The sequence below is a fragment of the Papio anubis genome, chromosome 18 (assembly GCF_008728515.1).
Source record: "Papio anubis isolate 15944 chromosome 18, Panubis1.0, whole genome shotgun sequence".
Taxonomy (NCBI): domain Eukaryota; kingdom Metazoa; phylum Chordata; class Mammalia; order Primates; family Cercopithecidae; genus Papio; species Papio anubis.
In genome coordinates, this window is record NC_044993.1 from 31662044 (window position 1) to 31684185 (window position 22142).

The following is a 22142-nucleotide window of genomic DNA, read 5'->3' on the forward strand; positions in this document are numbered from 1 at the left end:
GTCCGTGGTTCTTGTAACGGGATTGGACCCCGCGCTCCCAGGGGCGGGCTCAGATGGGCGGAGGGATTCATTTTAAGCAACGGGCGGCCCTCCGCCTCCATTGAAGGCGGGGAAATACCGCGGCGCGGGCGGTAGTTGCTGTGGTTTCCGTTCTGAGCTCGCAGCTTAGGAGCTGAAGATCGCGGACTTTGCGTTCCCGCGTCCGAGTCCGGCCATCAGTGACTGCAGATCCGGAGGCCGGGAGCTCAACCACCCTTCTTCGGAACAGGGCCGGCCTGCTGCTGTGCCGTCGCCGCTCGGTGCCTGTATCTACTCCTGGGCCTAGCTCGGCTCCGGGGCGGCTTAGGAGAAGGCCGCCGGCGAGATGTTCAAAAATACGTTCCAGAGCGGCTTCCTCTCCATCCTCTACAGCATCGGCAGCAAGCCCCTGCAAATCTGGGACAAAAAGGTCGGGCTGGGGGCGGCGGCGGTGCGGGGTGGAGGGGCTACACCCCCTCCTCGTCTGGGGACTGGGGACGGGGAATGGTTGTGTCGAATTGGGGCCTGGGAGAGGCGGAGAGGACGCTGTGCCTTGTCCTCAGCCTGGCGGGACTGGGGCGCGAGGTGGGGGCGTCGTGTAAGCAGCGGAGGAGGTGAGGTGGTGCATGTGGGTGGGCGTGGCTGGGATCTAAGCGTCCTGCAGCTGTGGTGTGGTTAGGGCCACGACCCTTGCTGCTGACTTGACTTGGTCGGTCAGTCCCTTCTTTTGAGCCACTGTTTCCCCACCAATATAATGGGGTTGATGGTGCCCATCTCCTAGCATGAAATGCACGAACTTATTTGAGGGAGCTTCGGGGATGTACAGATGAAAGTACCTGCTATTCACGGATTCCAAATATTTACTGATATCCTGTTTTGTGCCAGGCATGGTGCTGGGCGCTAGACACAGAGCCTTTGTTCAGGCACCCTTACAGAGGCGCAGACAGAAAACCTCCGGCCAAGCCAGTGATGTTTAAATTTCATTTATTTGCTCCCTTCCTCCCACTGATCCCAAATAAGTCAGAATTCAGTGGCCCTTGGCACCTGCTCCACACTCACTGTGACTTGCCTGTACTATGCCCTCGGTACCTGATTTCTCCATCAGGAAAACTGCAGAATGCTGACAGTCAAAGTCTTGTTTGGATTAATAAACTCAGAGCCAAGTACAGGCCTCATCTTTATTCCGGCATCCACTAGATGATACTGTGTTTGGCCCCACGAGATGATGAGTCTATTTTTTGCAGATGTGAAGAAAGATCTAGCTGTCTATGAATTGGTCTGCATTTTATTACTTTGGTATTTCGTTCTTCATGCAAATTCCCAGGCAATCAGCTGTACTATTTCTTGAATATAAGTTACAGGAGGCACTCCAGTGTGGAATTTCAGTCATATTCTTAGTACTTCTCTCTGGGAGAATGTCGAGTGTGGGTATGATGAATGCTGCTTTTTATAGAGATGCATGTGGAATAATCTCAGCAGGGTTTATTGGTAATGAAGCCAAGAATTTTGGATTTTATCTCGGAACAAGCCTCTGTATTCCCTTATCCACAGATGAGAGCTCTGGGCCACATAAAGTTGGGAGAGAACATGGGCAGCTTTCTGCCTGTCACCACTAGGGAACTCTGCGTTCTGAGGGCAGCTGTGAGGATGGTGTGTTCATAGTGTTACTTTCATAAGATAGTTGAAAAATCTGAATATAATGAAGTTGGGCCTTCGTGTATGTAAAATCTGCCCATCTATCTCTTCTCTTTCAGATGATTCTATCCACAAGCTAGAGCTAGTGCCGGAGTACAGGAAAGCAGTTCCTTAATGTTGCTGCCTTACTGAGGTTTTTGGTTTCATGGTTTTTTTTCACAATGGAATAAAGCATCGTAAACTATAAATTGCGTCTGTACAAAGAGAGCCCGGGGTGCCTGGGAACTTTGTAAGGAGATTGGTTTCCCAGCTGTCGCTTGACTCAGTTATGGGCTGTCAGAAGGCATCAAGAGAGGGGAGCCCTCTGTGCCAGTGGAATTTGGAAACTGAATTGTAACAAAGTGTCAGTATAAGGCAATTGAAATCGGGAATGGGACTTGACCTAGGAGGAGAGGTTTTCAGAGCAGATCAGAGAACTTACTAAAGCTCAAAGAATTCCCGTAGTAGGGAGGCCTCAGAATTTCTGTTAGGAAACTTGTATCAGTTTTCCATTTTAACCCTTCTGGGCTTGATCTTGTGTGCTGTGTTTTAGTTTTCAAATGTGGCTTTTTGACTGGTCAACATGTTTACCCAAGAATATAAAAGCAAAGTAACCATGGTGCACTGTGTCCCTTAACAACGCCACTAGAGGTTGGATGGTACCCTGATGACATAAACACGTGTGAAAACATTGTTAAATCGATTGGCAGGGTTACTTGGAGTAAATTAAAGAGACACTTTGGCAAAACCTTTAGAACACTCATTTCAAGCAAAATCTTCACAATGGTAAAAGTTAATTTTGTGTTTCTAACTCTTATTTAGACTCAATTGAAAAATGTTTAGGATTGAGGTTTTGTTCCCCTCTTGGGGCAAGGGAAGGAAAGAGAAGAAAAAAAGTTTGGGGCCATATCCCTCAGCTTTGTCGTGTGTGCTTTTTCTCAGCTATAAGTCCTCAGAAAGTGCTGGAAATTCAATCCAGTAGGGGGAATGCTGGGAATTGATGTACTTATTAAAGATTTATTGAGCGACAGCTGAGTGACAGGCTTTGTGTAGACTTGGGAAGATAGAGAAAACATTTTTCCTGCTCCCAGGGACTAAGGCAAAGTTGTAATAAGGACAGAGTTTGTGGGGAGTTGAGGACTGTCTACATTTAGCTAGACATGGCCTTGACTTTTGCCACTAGGTATATATTGACTGTGGTGCCTATTTATAGTTATTTTATTTCCAGAAAACTTTACTGTTTTCTTTCCTGAGTATATATAGAGAGAATTTCTGTTTGGTTTCTTTGAAGAATCTTGAGAAATTTGGTTTGACTGTTGTTTAGGCTCTGTGTCTGTGTAGAAGTGAGCACTGTATTCACAGTACCAGTGAATTTGCAAGCTTCCCTTTTTATGAGGATGGCTTGCTCGTTCGTGTTTGTAACACCTGCAATTTATTTGACACTCTGAAGCTCACAGCCCCTCCCCTCCATCTCATCCTTCGGATCTCAACTTAAACATTCCTTTCGGCCGGGCGCGGTGGCTCAAGCCTGTAATCCCAGCACTTTGGGAGGCCGAGACGGGTGGATCACGAGGTCAGGAGATCGAGACCATCCTGGCTAACACGGTGAAACCCCGTCTCTACTAAAACATACAAAAGACTAGCCGGGCGAGGTGGTGGGCGCCTGTAGTCCCAGCTACTCAGGAGGCTGAGGCAGGAGAATGGCATGAACCTGGGAGGCGGAGCTTGCAGTGAGCTGAGATCCGGCCACTGCACTCCAGCCTGGGCAACAGAGCCAGACTCCATCTCAAAAAAAAAAAAAACATTCCTTTCATTGGGAATTTGAGTTAAGCCTCATGGGTACGCCTGTGGCTGGCAGTTTTCTATTGTAGATCGTCCACTGGACTGCAGGTTCCTTAAGCGGAAGAGCAGTATCTTGCCTAAGAACCTCAGTGCTAGGGCGTGGTCAGACATCTTGGATTTGCATCCTGGCTGTGCTGTGTTCCAGTTGTGTGACCTTAGCCATGTCCTTAACCACTCAGTTTTCTCATCTATTTCTCACGGTTATGAAGATTCAGTGAAGCTGTATATAAAGTCCTTAGCAACAGAGTTATAGTATATGCAGTCATGCACCACATGATGGCGTTTTGGTCAACGACAGACCTTACACATGACAGTGGTGCCATAAGATTATCATGGAGCTGAAAAATTCCTATCGCTTAGTGACATAATAGTTGTTCGTTAAGTCAAATGCATTACTCGTGTTTATGAGTAGGTGTAAACCAACCTACTCCACTACCAGTCATGTAAAAGTGTAGCATATACAATGATGTATGGTGCCTAACACTTGATGATAAATGACTATGTTACTGGCTTATGTATTTACTGTACTCTTTATCATTATTTTATTGTATTTTATTTTTCTGAGACAAGGTCTTGCCGTTTTCCAGGCTGGAACGCGGTAGCACATCAGGGCTCACTGCAGTCTCGATCTCCTGGGCTCAAGCAATCCTCCCACCTCAACTTCCCAAGTAGCTGGGACTACAGGCCCTCACCAGCACACCTCGCTAATTTTTCTATTTCTGTAGAGAACAGGGTTTCTCCATGTTGCCCAGGTGGTCTTGAATTCCTATGCTCAAGCAGCCCTCCTGCCTCAGCCTCCCGAAGTGCTAGAATTACAAGCATGAGCTCCCGTGCTGGGCCTTATCATAATTTTAGAACATACTTCTACTTACAACAACAACAAAAAGTTGCCGGGCGCGGTGGCTCAAGCCTGTAATCCCAGCACCTTGGGAGGCCGAGACGGGCGGATCACGAGGTCAGGAGATCGAGACCATCCTGGCTAACACGGTGAAACCCCGTCTCTACTAAAAAATACAAAAAACTAGCCGGGCGAGGTGGCCGGCGCCTGTAGTCCCAGCTACTCGGGAGGCTGAGGCAGGAGAATGGCGCAAACCCGGGAGGCGGAGCTTGCAGTGAGTTGAGATCCGGCCACTGCACTCCAGCCTGGGCGACAGAGCGAGACTCCGTCTCAAAAAAAAAAAAAAAAAGAAAACAACAACAACAACAACAAAAAGTTAACTGTAAAATAGCCTTAGGCAGGTCCTTCAGGAGATATTTCAGAAGAAGGCAGTGTTGTCATAGGAGATGACAGCGCCATGTGCGTTATTGCTCCTGCAGACCTTCCAGTGGGACAGCATGTGGAGGTGAAGACTGTGATTGATGTTAATGATCCTCACCCTGTGCGGCCCTAGGCTCATGTGTGTGGTGTCTGTGTCTTAGTTTTTAACAAAAAAAGTTTAAAAAGTAAAAAAAAAAAAAAAAAAGGAAAAAGCTTATGGAATAAAAATATATAGAAAGAAAATATTTTTGTGCAGTTGAACATTGTGTTTGTGTTTTAAGCTAAGTGTTATTACAAAATAGACTAAAAGTTTTTTCAATTTTTAAAGTTTATAAAGTAAAAATGTTTCAGTAAGCCAAGGTTAATTTATTATTGATGAAGGAAAAATATTTTTAATAAATTTAGTGTAGCCTGCCAGGTGTAGTGGCTCATGCCTGTAATCCCAGCCCTAATTAAATAACTAAATAAAATAAATGTAGTGTAGCATAAATGTATGGTGTTCATAAAGTGTTCAGTAATGTCCTAGGCCTTCACATTCACTCACCACTCACTGACTCAACCCAGAGCAACTTCCAGTCCTGCAATCTCCACCCATGGCCAGTGCCCTATCCAGTTGTATCACTTTTTATCATTTATACAGTACTTTACTGCACCTTTTCTATGTTTAGAAACACAAATACTTACCATTATGTTACAGTTGCCTACAGTATTCAGTACAGTTGTATGCTGTACAGATTGTAGCCTAGGGGCAATAGGCTATACCATATAGCCCAGGTGTGTAGGATGTTGTACTGTCTAAGTTTGTGTAAGTACACTCTGATATTCACACAGCCATGGAACTGCCTAATGAGGCATTTCTCAGAACGTGACCCCATGCTTAAGCAATGCATGACTGTAGTTAGTACTTTATAAGTAATGACATATAGTATTAAATATGGCAGGGACTAAGGAATTTGCTCAAAACTAAAATAAGATGTTTGAAATGAGCCCACCATCCAGATGTCTAGGAATACGAAATACAGTAAAACCAGACTTCTGAAATGAGAAGAATTTAGTTGCTGCACCGTGGCTCGCCCAGCCCTAAGCCCTTAATGTGGCTCTAAGGCCACATAACCCATGCTGTGGCACCTGCTTCACTCGTTCTCCAGGCGGGGCTCACCTCACCCGGTTCCCCCTCTTAGTAGTAGCCTCCTACTGAATTGAAGGAAGTCCTGTTCTCTCACCTTTAAGCTTTTGCACTTCCTGGTCCCTCTGCTGGGCGCTGCCCCTCACCACCCCACAAGCCTCACTCCCATCTTTTCAAATTAGTCTCCAGTCACAGTTCAAAGGCCTTTCTCAGAGTGACCTTCCTTGACTCTTCAGGCTAAGTTAATTTACTGCTACTTATCACACGTGACATTATTAGCTTCTTAAGGTCTGTATTCCTGGCTATACAGGTTCCTGATAGAAGCTTTTGTAAGTTTCTAAACCAACAGCTTAGAAGAAATTAGGGGTTTCTTTAATGTTACCTTGACATCTGGGACCAGCACATCTTATATTTATTAAAAGACTCTTATGTTTAATGTAAACATTACTTCTGGTTGTAAGGAAAATACCAGGAGGTTCTGTTCCCACTTATACTTGTGCAAAACATGGTATAATTTTCAGTCTTAATAGTAGTATCCTGGCGGGGCGCAGTGGCTCACGCCTATAATCCCAGCACTTTGGGAGGCCGAGGTGGGCTGAGGTCGGGAGTTCAAGACCAGCCTAACCAACATGGAGAAACCCTGTCTCTCCTAAAAATACAAAAATTTGCCGGGCATGGTGGCACATGCCTATAATCCCAGCTACTCAGGAGGCTGAGGCAGGAGAATCACTTGAACCCGGGAGGTGGAGGTTGCAGTGAGCCGAGATGGTGCCATTGCACTCCAGCCTGGGCAACAAGAGTAAAACTTCGTCTCAAAAAAAACAAGGTAGCATCCTAAAAGTACATGAGATGAGATTGCATTAATTCATGAAAACGCCTTTGTCTGTCTTTCCTGTCACCTTGTCTTTCTCTCAGCTGCTGCTGTATCTTCCCTACTCCAGGACTAAATATTAGACCAGAGTCTTTTGCTGTTGTTACTGGATAGTGTTAGATTCCCATTTCCTGTTCTAATTTTAAAAATAGTCTCTCTTCAGAAAAAATTTCCTACATTCTAGTTTTTAGTTAGCACGCCTTGTTGATAAAAATTAAATTGGTGCCATTTTCAGTAGTAGAATTCAGTGTATTTGGACATAAAGGTGGTAAAACTTTTTTTTTTTTTTTCTGGCTTTCCCAGGGTCAGCTGGACCCTGGGAGAATGTTCTTCATTATTCTGAGTCGGGTTTTACAGTAATTGAACGAAAGCATGGTTTTTTGGGTTTGTTCGTTTGTTTGTTTTGAAACAGAGCCTCGCTGTGTTGCCCAGGCTGGAGTGCGATGGCACAATCTCAGCTCAATGCGACCTCCTCCTCCCGGATTCAAGCAATTCTCCTGCCTCAGCCTCCTGAGTAGCTGGGATTACAGGTGTGCGCCACCACACCCAGCTAATTTTTTTGTATTTTTAGTAGAGATGGAGTTTCACTATGTTGCCCAGGCCGGTCTCAAAACTCTTGATCTCAGGTGATCCGCCCACCTCAGCCTCCCAAAGTGCTGGTATTACAGGCATGAGCCACAGCACCTATCCAAAGGCATGGGTTTTCATTACACTTGCCTTTTCTTAGCTATGCACATAATTGTCCTTACGCTAACTTAGGGGTTGTTGGTGTATGCCCAGAGTTGCTTGTCTGCTGTCTGGATAGCCCCTGTCAAGTACAGCAAAGGGAGTCTCAGACTCTCTTGGAGCCTGGGAGTCTGAGTCAGAGCTATGCCCAGTTCTCCCCACAGGGGTCTCCCTCTGCCTAATTTCTGTCTGGGAAACCAGCCCTTAACCCAGTGCGGGAACTTTCCTGCTGAAATGGACAGCTCTAATGGCTTAATGTAAATTAGAGCATGTGTCATTAAAGCTAGGATACCAGATGGCTGAGGGTTCAGCTGCCTGCCAGGCTGAGTGGGTGGGGCCAGAAAAATGAAAGTTGGAGGAGGGAATGGATACAATTCGTGTTATTTTTAAAGCAATCATAGAAATATATAGCATCCACCGGCTCCCTCCCTATCCCAGTAGTAGTAGTTTGTTTTTTTTTTTTTTCCCTGAGCTTGACCCACCTCCCTGAGGCTTACATTCCGGGGAGGGAGAGAAATCAGTGTTCTTTATTAGTTGCCCTAGCAACCATGGAAAGCCTGGGAGAGTGTAAGACTAGCCTGAAGCTTTGGTCCCCTCTGTTGTCTGCAGAGGCTGAGAACCATTATAATCTGTAATTGCCAGTAACTGGGTTCTGAACCTCTTTGAGTACCTCCAGCTCATGGGCAGAGGAGGGGAAATTAATGAAATAAAACAATATTGGCTTTAGATTTTTTTTTTTTTTTTTTTGGAATAAAGCACTCATAGGCCACACTTTGATAGTGGGAATGTGTCATGAATGAAAAAGAATTAACAAATCAAAAACAGCTCTTTGTGATCTAGAGAGGGACAGAGCATGTTAAAACCTGCTTCCACCATCAGCAATAAATGCTGAGCGGTTCATTTTATCTTCATCTCAAAGCCAAGCCTGCCCAGTGACCCCTGAACTGGAAGGAGCTAAGGAAAGGACGTGGATACTTTCTGAGACGTGTATCTTCCTGTATGCTGTTGTCAGAAGCTGGTTTTAGGAGGGGGTTGCTTTCCTGGAAGACCTTTATAATATTAGGCAGTGACAGCCACATTGCCATGGTGGTGGGGAGCCTTTGCCCCAATTGCCTGTTACCTCTCCCCTTTGATCCTAGTTTCAGAGCCTAGAGAAAAGGCTTTGGGAAATTCCCTACCCTCCAATGCACGTATCTGATTGATCCGCCCTTACCACCTCCACCCTACTCTTTTCCAGTGAGTTTGTATTTGCAGCCTTTTAAACAATAAAGGAGAAAAATCATAATTCACTAACAAATTCACTTAATTTTATTTCAGACATCTGGAGGCTTGTCATATGGGGATACTTGTATTTTTCTTCTTTGGGGGTTAAACAGTCTCTTGGGGAAAAGCTCTGTTTAGTTTGTCTTACCACCAGCCAGGTTCAAACTCGAGAGAGACTGACGGGCATTCCTTCAACAAAGTTGCCTTGACCCCTCCAAGTTCCCTTGTTTTGTGGAATACATTCATTCATTTTGTAAAACTTAAATTTGTGAGTGTGTTTGTTATCTAGTAACACTGGGGGAGAGAGAAATCTCTTTAGTAAGTTATTGAAAATCCAACTAAAAGTTAGCTTGCCTTGGGGCAGAAGTGTAGGAATACTACAGTCTATCCGCCTTCCAGCCTGCGTTGGCTTCTGTGTGCATTGTATGGCTTTGTTTTCTTCTGTAAAGACCTGAATAGGTCATATCTGCTGGAGTCCCAGGGAAGTAGTCAACTTTGAGAGGGGCAGAAGGCAGTTTCCCTTAACATTTTCTCCCTGTGAGATCTGGCTGGTCTTTCTGTGACTGACGGAGGCCTCTTGTTGACTCTGGCCGGAGAGAGCTTGAGGGATGTGAAATTTGAGGGCATGCTTTAAATAAGGGTGGATAAATAGCAACATGTTGCTTTTTAACAATAGCAGTTTCCAGGCCCAAGTTACTTCTTAATCCTTTCAATTTAGCTGTCTATTTGATCTTTGCAGTTTGTCCCATTTTAAAGAATGGTTATGTTATTGAGAATAATTAGTGGTCTGTTATAAAAGTAGTGTTTGCATCTTGTTGGAATACTGCCAGCTCTTATCAGTAGGGCTGCTCGCATTAGTTGGAAATGATTTATTGATTAATTCCTTCTTCACTGAATCTGCCTGGTTTTACACAGAAAATATAGGAGGAATATTGCCACTTAGGTTGCGAACATTTAGATGGCGAATGAGGTGGGCAGTGGTGGCGTGTTCTGCACAGAGCCAAGCCTTTGTGCTCTTAATCTCCTTGGAAAGAGGCCCAGAATTCAAAGCAGGAGGGCATTGAACATTGCCAGCTTTGTCTGAGAAGCATTTCAATGTGACGTTTTGTGTCTTGAGAGCCTAAGAAATGCTCCACTGGCGGGGACTGGGGTCCCGTCTAGCCCAGCATTCTGTCTCTGACAATGGGCACCCATTTGTGGAAGCATTCTTCATGCTGGCGGTCCTGTGGGCTTTGTGATATGCCCCAGCATCTCTGGCTTCCTGTAATAGTCCACGGTGGATGTGTTATCCAGGAATTTTTAAAACCCTCCTTGAACCTATTCATTTGTGCCAACTCTTAGGGTGACAGATTCCAGAAGTCAGCAAATATTTGAATGCTTAGTTTATGGCTAGCACAGTGCTAAGCATTGTCGAAGATAGAAATGATGCTTCATAACTGGTCCTTGCTCTTGCTTGAGCTTATTCTTCTTTAAGGAGACAAGACTTGGTTGCAATTGTGAAAAGGGTGGGCAGTGACATCAGATGTCACCTGTAGAACACCAGGCAGACCGTGAATGGATCAGACTCACAGGGACAGAGTCACAGAGACTAATGTCTAAAAACAGAAACATATTATTAATAATTTATGTTGAAAAATAAAACTGCCAGCCTCAACACTGATTTCTCCCCATATGCAAGTCTAATAGCCAAACTGTAATCAGAAGTCTGATGAGTGAACAAGAGGAGCTTTAGTCAGTGTGATTGAGTCATTGATTATGGCAGCCTAACACAGCCCTTTCCACAATACCTAAAGAAAGACCATATGTTTGTCTTTCTGATGTCTCCTGTTCTAAACCTAGTTGATCTTTTCCATATGATATTCCATTCAGCCCTAATAGTCCAGCCCTGTTTGTTTGTTTGTTTGTTCATTTTTGAGACAGCATCTCACTCTGTCACCCAGGCTTGAGTGCAGTGGCGTAATCACGGCTTGCTGCAGCCTCGACCTCCCAGGCCCAGACTATCCTCCCACCTCGGCCTCCTGAGGAGCTGGGACTGCAGGCATGTGCCACCACACCTGGCTAATTTTTTGTAGAGATGGGTTTTCACCATGTTGTCCAGACTGGTCTTAAACTCCTGAGCTCAAGCAATCCTCTCGCCTTGGCCTCCCAAAGTGCTGGGATTTGGTTTTGTTTTGTTTTGTTTTGTTTTGTTTTTGAGATAGGGTCTTGCTCTGTCACCTAGTCATCTAGGCTGGAGTGCAGTGGCACAATCACGGCTCACTGCAGCCTGGACCTCCTGGGCTTAAGTGATCCTCCCACCTTAGCCTTCCAAGTAGTTAGGACTATAAGCGCACTACAAGTGCGCGGCGCCACACCTGGCTAATTTTTTGTAGAAACAATGTCATACTCTGTTGCCCAAGCTGGTCTCGAACTCCTGAGCTCAAGCTCTCCTCCTGCCTCAGCCTCCCAAAGTGCTGAGATTACAGGCATGAGCCACTGTGCCTGGCCCCAGCCCTGTTTTGAAAGTGCCTCTGCACATCTCTGTTCTGTCCATATTTGTTGCTTAAAAGTTTAGACCAGGCACGGTGGCTCACGCCTGTAATCCCAGCACTTTGGGAAGCCGAGGCAGGCAGATCATCTGAGGTCAGGAGTTCGAGACCAGCCTGATCAACATGGGGAAACCCCGTCTCTACTAAAAATACAAAAAAAAAAAAAAAAAAATTAGCTGGGCATGGTGGCACATGCCTGTTACCTCCGCACTCGGGAGGCTGAGACAGGAGAATCGCTTGAACCCAGGAAGTGGAGGTTGCGGTGAGCCAAGATTGCGTCATTACACTCCAGCCTGGGCAACAAGAGTGAAACTCGGTCTCAAAAAAAAAAAAAAAGTTTAATGCTTGAAGATAATTGTTCTTTCCTAAATATTTTGAGAGGAGGAATCTGTATTGAGTATTGATTCCTCCCCATCATCCACCTCCTACATATGCAGCAAACAATACAAAACAATGTGGGATGAGGTGCTAAATTATGTCATCTAGACAACATGAGCCAGAAAAACAAATCAGAAAAGAGAGGTCAGTGTGGGCTGAAAATGCTAAAGAAGGCGTCTGTGTGTGGCACAGATGGGAATTGAATTCCTGCTTTAAAAAGTAGAAAATTAGGGAAAAGCAGATAGGGAAGCATGGAGCAGGATAACTCCAGGGGAGGAATGCTTTCACTTTTTGTTGCTGCCCTCCTCAGTAACACTCAGCTTTTCCTTGGCTTTTCTGGCCAAAGAAGTACACGAGGCAGGATGGGCGCAGTGGCCCATGCCTGTAATTCCAGCACTTTGGGAGGCCAAGGCAGGTGGATCACGAGGTCAAGAGTTCGAGACCAGCCTGACCAACATGGTGAAAGCCCGTCTCTACTAAAGATACAAAAAAAATATAGCTGGGCGTAGTGCTGCACGCTTGTAATCCCAGCTACTCAGGAGGCTGAGGCAGGAGAATCGCTTGAACCTGGAAGGCAGAGGTTGTGGTGAGCCAAGATCACGCCATTGCACTCCAGCCTGGGAGACAGGGTGAGACTCCATCTCTCGCTGGGCGCGGTGGCTCAAGCCTGTAATCCCAGCACCTTGGGAGGCCGAGACGGGCGGATCACAAGGTCAGGAGATCGAGACCATCCTGGCTAACCCAGTGAAACCCTGTCTCTACTAAAAAATACAAAAAACTAGCCGGGTGAGGTGGCGGGAGCCTATAATCCCAGCTACTCGGGAGGCTGAGGCAGGAGAATGGTGTAAACCTGGGAGGCAGAGCTTGCAGTGAGCTGAGATCCGGCCACTGCACTCCAGCCTGGGCGACAGAGTGAGACTCCGTCTCAAAAAAAAAAAAAAAAAAGAGAAAGAAAGAAATCTGCGAGGCAGTATGAGGCAGTGGAAAGACTGCTGAATCCTGAGTCTCCTACTTAGGGTTTGGGATTTGCAGTTCCGGGGTGCCAATGTCCACATTTATAAAATGGAAACAGTATCACCTGCCTTATTGTTTTGACTGTGTGAGGCTTAAGTGAGAAGATAATGTGTGTGATATTCGTGGTGCATAGTAGGCATTCAGTAGATATTAGCTGAATCTAAATTGAGCTGATGTATTTGGGGAGAAGTTTCCCCTGATTTATGGATTGCCAAGTTACCTGGGATTCCCATGGTGGTTGATGTGACCCTGTCTAGAGGTAACAGCATGGCTTACGTACATATAAGCTTCAGTGTACTGTGTCACAAATTTCTTTGTACGCCTCTTGGGCTACCATGGTTTTCTTGAAATGGTCCTATTCAGCCTTATCAGATATTTCAGTACTAATCGAATTTTCTTTCTTGTAGGTACGGAATGGCCACATCAAAAGAATCACTGATAATGACATCCAGTCCCTGGTGCTAGAGATTGAAGGGACAAATGTAAGGTAGGTTGCCACCTCTGTTCTCCCAGAGACATCATGTACTAGGGAGGCATATGTCATAGAGGCTAATAGCATAGACTGTAGAGTCAGAGTGCCAGATGTGAGTCCAGCTCTGCCACTTAGAGCTTACCCTGGACAAGTTACTGAATTCCCCAGACCTTAGCATACTCATCTGTACAATGGACAGAATAATAGTACATTTTCCCTATAGGGTTATTGCGAGGAGTAAATAAATGAATATATATAAAACACTTAAAACCTTGCTTAGCACATAGTAAGCACGATGTCAGTATTAGCTGTATTATTAACCAAAGCGTGTGTTGGTGTGGGGAGTGGGCGGTGTTGTACGGCTCATCCAGTGGGTGGACAGTGTGGTTTTCAGGGCCATAGAGGTCTCAGTTTTGGTTTTCTGTCATTCAGTGGCTCCCCTGCACCAGAATTGAGGTCTTCTCTCACCGGAGGAGCTTCTGAGATCCACTGTCTGGCTTTTTTTTCCAGATATTTTATTGCTGCTGTCTAGTCCTGTGTTAAGCTTTTATTTCTGGGTCCAGCGTTTGTTAAAGCATCTGCTGACTTAGGGCTGAGGGATTCACTGGGTGGCGTGTCTGAATCTTTTAGATCTGCTGTCCAGTGTTTCCTCTTGGACCCTGTATTATTGTTGTGTATACCACAAAGGAAGAGAGTCCAGGAGTGTGTTTATTGGTATTTCCTCTCTCTACAGCACCACATACATCACATGCCCTGCAGACCCCAAGAAGACACTGGGAATTAAACTTCCTTTCCTCGTCATGATTATCAAAAACCTGAAGAAGTATTTTACCTTCGAAGTACAGGTAAGTACATGGACGTGAATGTGTCCACTCTTGGCTATACCAGAGAGAGAGCCTTTGACCTGATGGGAAAAAGTGGCCCTACAAAAGTATCTTTATCCTTTCGCATGTATTCTTTTCTGCTTCTACTATAAGCCCAATGCAGTCCTTGTTATGTAAATTTGGCATTAGTAATCAAAATTTAATGCCAGGTTTTTAAAGAAATAGTAAGCACCTAGAAAATCTAGCGATTTCAAAGCTTCAGAGTTAGCATGGTATCCATTTCGGGAGTGACTATTTAATACTCAGTGGCTGTTCTGTTTTAGTATTTCTGATTTTTCAAAAGGAATAACATTTAGGTACTCTGTGGTCTGAGAGCCAGCCGACTGTTATATGTCATAAACAGCTGGTGTTGTCTTGGCAACAAACAAGATAAACTTGCTACTTCCGGCCCATCTGCATGCAGCGTATGACCTGTGTCTGGTCTGTTTATTTTCCTGTGAGTCTCAGCCTTGGGAAAGCAAGCTGTGGGAATTCAGGTCCTTGTCTGGACAAGGTTGTGTGCTGCTTCCAAGACAGAGCTTCTTCTCTGTGTGATGCTGCTTCTCTGTATTTCACAGGTACTAGATGACAAGAATGTGCGTCGTCGCTTTCGGGCAAGTAACTACCAGAGCACCACCCGGGTCAAACCCTTCATCTGCACCATGCCCATGCGGCTGGATGATGGCTGGAACCAGATTCAGTTCAACTTATTAGACTTCACGCGGCGAGCGTATGGCACCAATTACATTGAGACCCTCAGAGTGCAGGTACTGCTCCTTTCCCAGACAGAGCCCCGGGTTGGGGTTAGGGCACACTGCGTCTAATACTGGCTTGTGGCCCACACAGCAGAACAGTGTGTATTTCTGGCTTCAGTTTCCCACACTGTCCAGAGAGCTTTGGCCTCACAAAGGTCCAGGAAATATTGAGGAGTCGGATCAGGTATAGAGGTGAATGCAGCAAGAAAGACCTCCCTCTTACCAGAATCCATCCCTAAGACAAGCCAAGGAAATGCCAGAGATGAAGCGTTTCCATTCCTAGAAGAGGGCCTCTAGAAGACTCTGGAAAAGGGAGAAAACGGTCACGTTTAGCCTCTCAAAAGAAGCATTGCCTTGACAGATCCATGCAAACTGTCGCATCCGACGGGTTTACTTCTCAGACAGACTCTACTCAGAAGATGAGCTGCCGGCAGAGTTCAAACTGTATCTCCCAGTTCAGAACAAGGCAAAGGTAAGCCAGTCTTCCCCAGAGGAAGGCCCACCAGTGAGTTGGGGGAGCTGTGCTCCTGGAAGGTGCTCTGGTCTAAGAATTCAGCTGCAGAGCCTCTCTGTGTTGACACTTTGGGGGGTCTTTATATCACAAGATCTTAGGTCTCCTTCTAGCATCAGCACTGAATCAGGAATGCTCCTGTGAAAGATTCTGTTACTGCTGTCTCCCCTCTCCACGGTGAGAGGGGATGAGGCACTTCCTACCACTGGCTCACAGAACTTCAGAAAATATCTTCCATCTTAACTCTTTTTTTTTTTTTTTTTGAGATGGAGTCTTGCTGTGTTGCCCAGGCTAGAGTGCGGTGGCACTATCTCAGCTCATTACAACCTCTGCCTCCCCGGTTCAAGGGATTCTTGTGCCTCAGGCTCCTGCGTAGCTGGGATTACAGGCGCCCACCACCATGCCCAACTAATTTTTAATTTTTGTAGAGACGGGGTTTCACCATGTTGGCTGGGTTCAAACTCCTGACCTCAAGTGATCTGCCCGCTTCGGCCTCCCAAACTGCTGGGATTACAGGCATGAGCCACCGCGCCCGGCCCCATCTTAACTCTTAATCAGCCCAAAAGTATTATCAGCTGATAGGTACCTGCTAACACAATAGTGGGTGCTTCCCTGCTTGTCTGCTGCAGATGTGTGTCCATTCTCCACAGTCACTGTCCACTCAAGTGTCACCAGAGGCAGGGGCCTGTGACACTGACCGTCTGTTTTCTAGTAACTTAAACTGATGCCTCTTTTCTGTTTTTTCCCTTCAGCAATAACTGGAATTGTGACTCAAGGGATAGACCCTGGATGTGACTCTTCTTTTAAAGAGGAAACTATGTGGAGGATGATGCAAAAACATATTTATCTTAGTTCACTCTGCTGTAGTTCTGTTATTTATACTTTGTGTTGCTTGTCATGGACACCGGTGAACATGTCGTAACTCTGTAACTGCATTGTAAGTGCAGTGGGGGTAAGGAGTCCTGTGAGTGGCGCGTGAACGCTGGAGCTTATTCCGCCGCCTGTCCCAGTGTCGGGGCAGATACCTTTTCCATGAACTTACAGAATTCAAGATGGCCCTTAAGGAATTCCAGACCAATATTTCTTCCTGCAGTTTATGCTGTGTTTTATATATTATCTAAATATTTGTATATGCTGTGTAATACTCATAATCTGGAAATGAATAAAATGATATATTCCTGGTTTGTACATTTGTTCCTAGTTTGTCTTTCTTCATGGTGATGTTTCTGTTTCCTTTGTGATATGAAAAGAGAACTATTTCCATTGAACATCTTGTATATTTCATGCTGTGAACTATCTTGTATTAAAGTATCTAAAGAACAAGACATATTATGCAGCTGACCCTTGAACAACACAGGTTTGAACTGTGCAGGTCCATTTATATGAGGATTTTCTTCCACCTCTGCCACCCCTGAGACAACAGACCAGTCCCTGCTCCTCTCGCTCCACCTCCTCCTCCTCCCCTCCTCATCAATGTGATGATGAAGACCTTTATGATGATCCACTTAATGAATAGTAAGTGGATTTTCTCTTCCTTATGATTTTCTTAATGACATTTTCTTTTCTCTAGCCTACCTTATTGTGAGAACACAAAATACAGTATGTAATTCATACAAAATATGTGTTGAATGGCTGTTTATATTATCAGGGTTCTAGTCAACAGGATGCTATAGTAGTTAAGCTTTGGGAGAGTCAAAAGTTATACATAGATTTTTGCATAAGAGGGTCGGTGCCTCTAGCCTCTGAGTTGTTCAAGGGTCAACTGTATAAACTGGTTCAGAACAACTTTTAAGACTAAATGGGGAAAAAAATAGTATATGACCAGTGGAGTCATCTTGCTAGGGATTGGGTCCTAGGTTGAGCTTAAGACAGAATGACATAGTCTAAATTACACCTAAACGCCTTTGGTGCGGTAATCAGCACGTCTTGTATCCTCAGCATTGGAGCAGATCACCATTTCTCTATTTGAGTTCCAGCTGAAGTACTGGCTTTGAGTGTAGGGACTTAAAGAAAAATGTTTCTTTAAACGCTGGAATCGCATGAGGGAACAGGAACCTTACACCATTTTCCCCACTGAGCTTATTCTGGACAGATGCCTGTTTAGTGGAATGACACTGGCACTATTGCCTGCATTTTTTTTTTTTAAGGCACAGATGAATTTGCAGAAGTTAAGCACTGTATATGATGCAACTCTGCCACATGCAACATTTCTAAGGGGAAAGCAATTTGAGGGCAGAGAAGAGCACGTATCAGCATCCCCCTATTAGGTGGTGTCCTAGATGATCTTGAAGGACACAGAACTAATAACAGTGATTACACCTAGGCAGAATTTTTTTAATCGGTTGTATACTTTCTTCTACTATTAAAACGAAACAAAAAAAAAAAAATGTTTTTGGCTGGGCGCAGTGGCTCACGCCTGTAATCCCAAACACTTTGGGAGGCTGAGGCAGGTAGATCACTTGAGGTCAGGAGTTTGAGACCAGCCTAGGCAACATGGTGAAACCCCGTCTCTACCAAATATAAAAAATTAGCTGGGTGAGCTGGGTGTGGTGGCGTGCTTCTGTAATCCCAGCTACTTGGGAGGCTGAGGCAGGAGAATTGCTTGAACCTGGGAGGAGGAGGTTGCTGTGAGCTGAGATCGTGCCACTGAACTCCAGCCTGGGCAAGGGCAAGACTCCATCTCAAAAAAAAATTTTTTTGGAAAGATACTTTTGTAATAAAAATTTCAAACTTAATGCAAGATCAAAAGACTGTTCCAGTTTCTGTGCCCTCCCCCAGTCACTGCCCCGGGTTTGCTGTCATTGCACAGACTAGAATTGTGGGCACCTGCCATTTTGACTTTGGTTAGAGGTGAAAACATTAAGTTCTGAGATTTGTCATTACCATTGCTGCCTTCTGAGAAGTTAAATGGCAGGAAGCACGCTTTTCCCACATCCGTATCCTCCAGAGTGTGCTGTGGGGAAGCATGGCCAAGTCTCTGAGGAGGCAGGGGCTACAGGAGGGGGAGAAGTGGAGGGAAGGGTGCTCCACGGCTCCCTGATGAGACGGTTGTCAAGTGCTTGAAACTCAGGTGGGCGCAGTTAAGACAACTTTCCCCTTTCTCCTGCCAGCGACCAGCCTGGAGCCACCTTCTGGAGGATGCTGCCCCTCTCCTTTGAGTCCCTTGTCGTCAGCATCACAGAACACCCCCTCAGCCCAGGTGACAGAGCCTGCTCTCGCAGGGCCAACTCCGGTCAAAACTGAACGTCGTCCTGCTTCCCTGTCCTTAGCATACCAGCATCCGCCTGTTAGGCAGTGTGCCTGTCTCCCTCACTTTCTGGGTTACAGTAGGAATCCTCGAATGGCTGTGTGGGTGGAGGGGTGGGCAGTGACAACAGAGTATCTAGCCTCTGGCCACTGTCTAGTGAAATCTTCCTTCCAATCCAGACTCGATTATGGCATGAAAGATGCTTTTGTGGTGACAAGAAAACCGGGTTAACTTCTCATCTCTTCTGGGTGCCAGGATATCAGTGAAGTGCTCCTGGGGGTTCAGAGAAACACAGCGAGGCACTCTCCTCCACACAGAGCCTCTTTCACCCCAGGCACTTGTCAGACGTGTCTGGGGATTACCTCACCACCCTCTTTAGGGTGGTAGGCGGGCGGCTTCCCAGATGCCTCACATACCCATCCCGGAGGAAGAAGGAATCGAGGGGCCCCGGGGGTGATGAGAGGTATTATCTGAGCTGGCCCCAGGCCAGGGTGAACAGTGGTATCATGACTGCACAGCCCCTTGCCTGCAGCTTTCCAGCTCGCCGGGAAGACGACAACCTCCAGTGAGGCTGAGGGAAGAGGGAATGACAGGCTGCTGGGCTGAGGCGCCCTCATGGAGTTTGGGCCCGGGTGATCTCGGATCACGGTAATTGGAGCAGGCAGAATTGCATTATCCAGCTCCTTGGAAGTCATGGTGTGTTTTAGAAGGAATTGCCCTCTAAATGAGAGAGTGTTAGGTAATTGGCATGAACTTGGAATAGCACACAGCCGTTCCCAACAGGGCTGATTCTGGGGAAGAGCAGATTTACTATGGCACTTAATTGCCCCTGGCCCATTGATTGCTTCCTCTATAGCCAGGCTAGAAGACTGGCGGGCGCCACACCAGTCCCCTCCTGGGGCATTTCTGAAGGTTTCAAGAATCCCAGAGAACAACCCCAAACTGATATCCCTAACCCCCACAGCGGCTTCAGCCAGAAGCCCTGAGTGTCAGGAAATTCACTGAAAAAGATCTTGGAGCTCTTGTCTGCATCCCCATCGCCCTCGTTTTACTGATCAGGACACTGAAGCCCAGAGAGGATGAGCTAGCCCCTCTAGAAGCAACAGGGCGGAATGACGACCCAATGCACCTGATGAGACCCATATGCCATCCCTGTCCTCTTTTGTGTTGGCGTCCCCTTGCCTCAAGCACTGGAGTCAGCTCTGCCTCAGCAGTGAGGGCTGGCCTAGCCAGTCACTACGTGGTCACGTATTAGCTGAACACCAGGGTCTCAGGCTGACAGTGAAAATCTCATTTGTGTTTAACCAGGGAGGGAATCATAAAAGTAATACATGCTCATGGTACATTTGTGAGCTCATGGTCCAAAGAATATGAAGGGCTGTGCACGCCTGTAATCCCAGCAATTTGGGAGGTCGAGGCAGGTGGATCACCTGAGATCAGGAGTTCGAGACCACCCTGGCCAACAGGGTGAACCCCTGTCTCTACTAAAATACAAAAAAATTGCTGGGTGTGGTGGCGCGCACTGCTGATCCCAGCTACTCGGAAGGCTGAGGCAGGAGAATCGCTGGAATTTGGGAGGCAGAGACTGCAGTAAACTGAGATTGCGCTGCTGCACTCCTGCCTGGGCAACAAGAGTGAAACTTGGTCTCAAAAAAAAAAAAAAAAAAAAAAAAAGTATAAAGTAAGTAAGATATTAAGTCCTACTTCCCATTTCTGAAATGACAGCACCTGAATGTATGAACAGAATCAAGTTACCCTTTCTTCCTGCACCCAGCCTCCTAGCATGGACAGCTTTTTCAGTTTCCTGATCCCTGTCATGCGTGTTCTCCCAGAAGCCTGGGAAGGCTTGGCACTGCGGGTGACTTCTAAGCAAGATGGCGACCTGCGCGGTACATGGCAGTGCTTTTCAGAAGGCAGCATGCTTTCATAGCTGTTGCATGTGGCGCCCTTGGGATCCTGTCTGGAAGGTTATATGTGGCGCTGCCCCCATCTATGGACAAGCACAGAAGTTAAAGGGCTCACGGGGGCTGCATAGCTCACGTGGGCCAGAGCTGGGAATAAAACCTAGGGTTTCCTGCTAGAAGGTCAGTCTCCTGCTGTTGAGCACATCAAGTGTCTGTTCATAAGGTATCTAGAACAGACTTCAATAGGCCGGGCACAGTGGCTCACGCCTGTAATCCCAGCACTTTGGGAGTCTGAGGTGAACAGATCAACTGACGTCAGAAGTTCGAAACCAGCCTGGCCAACATGGCCAAACCCTGTCTCTACTAAAAACATAAAAATGAGCTGGGCATGGTGGGCACCTGTAATCCCAGCTACTCAGGAGGCTGAGGCAGCAGAATCTCTTGAACCCCAGGGGGTGGAGGTTGCAGCGAGCCAAGATTGTGCCACTGCACTCCAGTCTGGGCAACAGAGCAAGACTGTCTCTAAATAAATAAATAGATTAATAAATAAGGATAGACCTGATTGGGGGGGGTGGCCACAATGTACCTTCCCACAGGAAGACTAATCTGCTGAATTTTAATTCATATTCTTGAATTACGTTTCTGGGCCAGGCCGTGCTGGTTCATGCCTGTAATCCCAGCACTTTGGGAAGCCAAGTCGGGATGATCACCTGAGGCCAGGAATTCAAGACCAGCCCAGGCAACATACCGAGACCCCATCTCTACAGAACATAAAGAACTTAGCCAGGCGTGGTGGCATGCATCTGTAGTCTCAGCTACTGGGGAGTCTGAGGTGGGAGGATCACTTGAGTCGGGGAGGTGGAAGCTGCAGTGAGCTACAATTGCACCACTGTACTCCAGCCTGGGTGACAGAGCAACACTCAAAAAATAAATAAATAAATAAATAAATGAAAATGAAAATCCAGCAAATTCAGATTCCTTGGCCTGGGACCCAGCTTATTAAAATGACAATTGTCCCCACCCCAAGAGAGAACATTTTTATTCTCTCTCTGTCTAAAGCCAACCCAGAAATCTGCATTTTAATACCTTCTCCTGGTGTTTTTTGGTGATTCTGTCATCTGAGGGTGGCTCCACGTTGGAGTGAGCAAGTGGATATGATACATCTGAGCGTAGAGAGGTCAGACACTGCTGGGAGAGAAAAGAAACACAAAACACCGCCCTCCCCCGCCCCGGCCTGCCACCCAGGCACATCTGCAGATTGCAACCTCCTCCCACCAAAGACAAACAAACAAACAACAAAAAACCCTTAAGTTCCTCCTTTAATACGGAATTCTAATATGTCACTTACATCTTCATACATTTTCCATAACCTGAAAGTGTGCGGTCCTGTAATGCAAACCACGAGTGCCTCTGGGCTGTGATAGAGGCACTCCAAATTGTAAATCCACAAGACGTTGAACATCTGGATAAAGCATGAGCCTCGGAAAAATCGTGCCTCTTGGTATCCATGGTGTCTGAAGCAAAGCAAAACAGTGTGCAAGGGGTGAATATGGAAAGGGATTGAACAGAGCCCCTTGTTAAAGGGGTATAAAAGGTCACCAAGCGCCTCTACTGTTCTATTGAATGACAGCAATAAATATCAGTATGAGCCTCCATGGGTTCTCTCATCACTCGGGTATCCCCCAGCCCCTG

The 22142-nt window shown here is 46.2% G+C and overlaps 1 protein-coding gene across 2 annotated transcripts; it reads left to right on the forward strand.

The window, feature by feature from the left end:
- Positions 1 to 36: 36 nt before the first annotated feature.
- Positions 37 to 16487, forward strand: CFAP20 (cilia and flagella associated protein 20). Of its 2 annotated transcripts, XM_003916965.3 has the most exons (6): positions 37 to 448; positions 13106 to 13185; positions 13904 to 14015; positions 14612 to 14800; positions 15150 to 15260; positions 16052 to 16487. In XM_003916965.3, exons 1-6 carry the CDS (start codon positions 365 to 367, stop codon positions 16055 to 16057), a joined length of 582 nt encoding a protein of 193 aa, XP_003917014.1. In that variant the 5' UTR covers positions 37 to 364; the 3' UTR covers positions 16058 to 16487. The 2 variants fall into 2 exon arrangements, with proteins under 2 accessions (XP_003917014.1, XP_031514050.1); XM_031658190.1 differs by lacking the exons at positions 15150 to 15260; positions 16052 to 16487 and adding an exon at positions 14907 to 15143.
- Positions 16488 to 22142: the final 5655 nt, after the last annotated feature.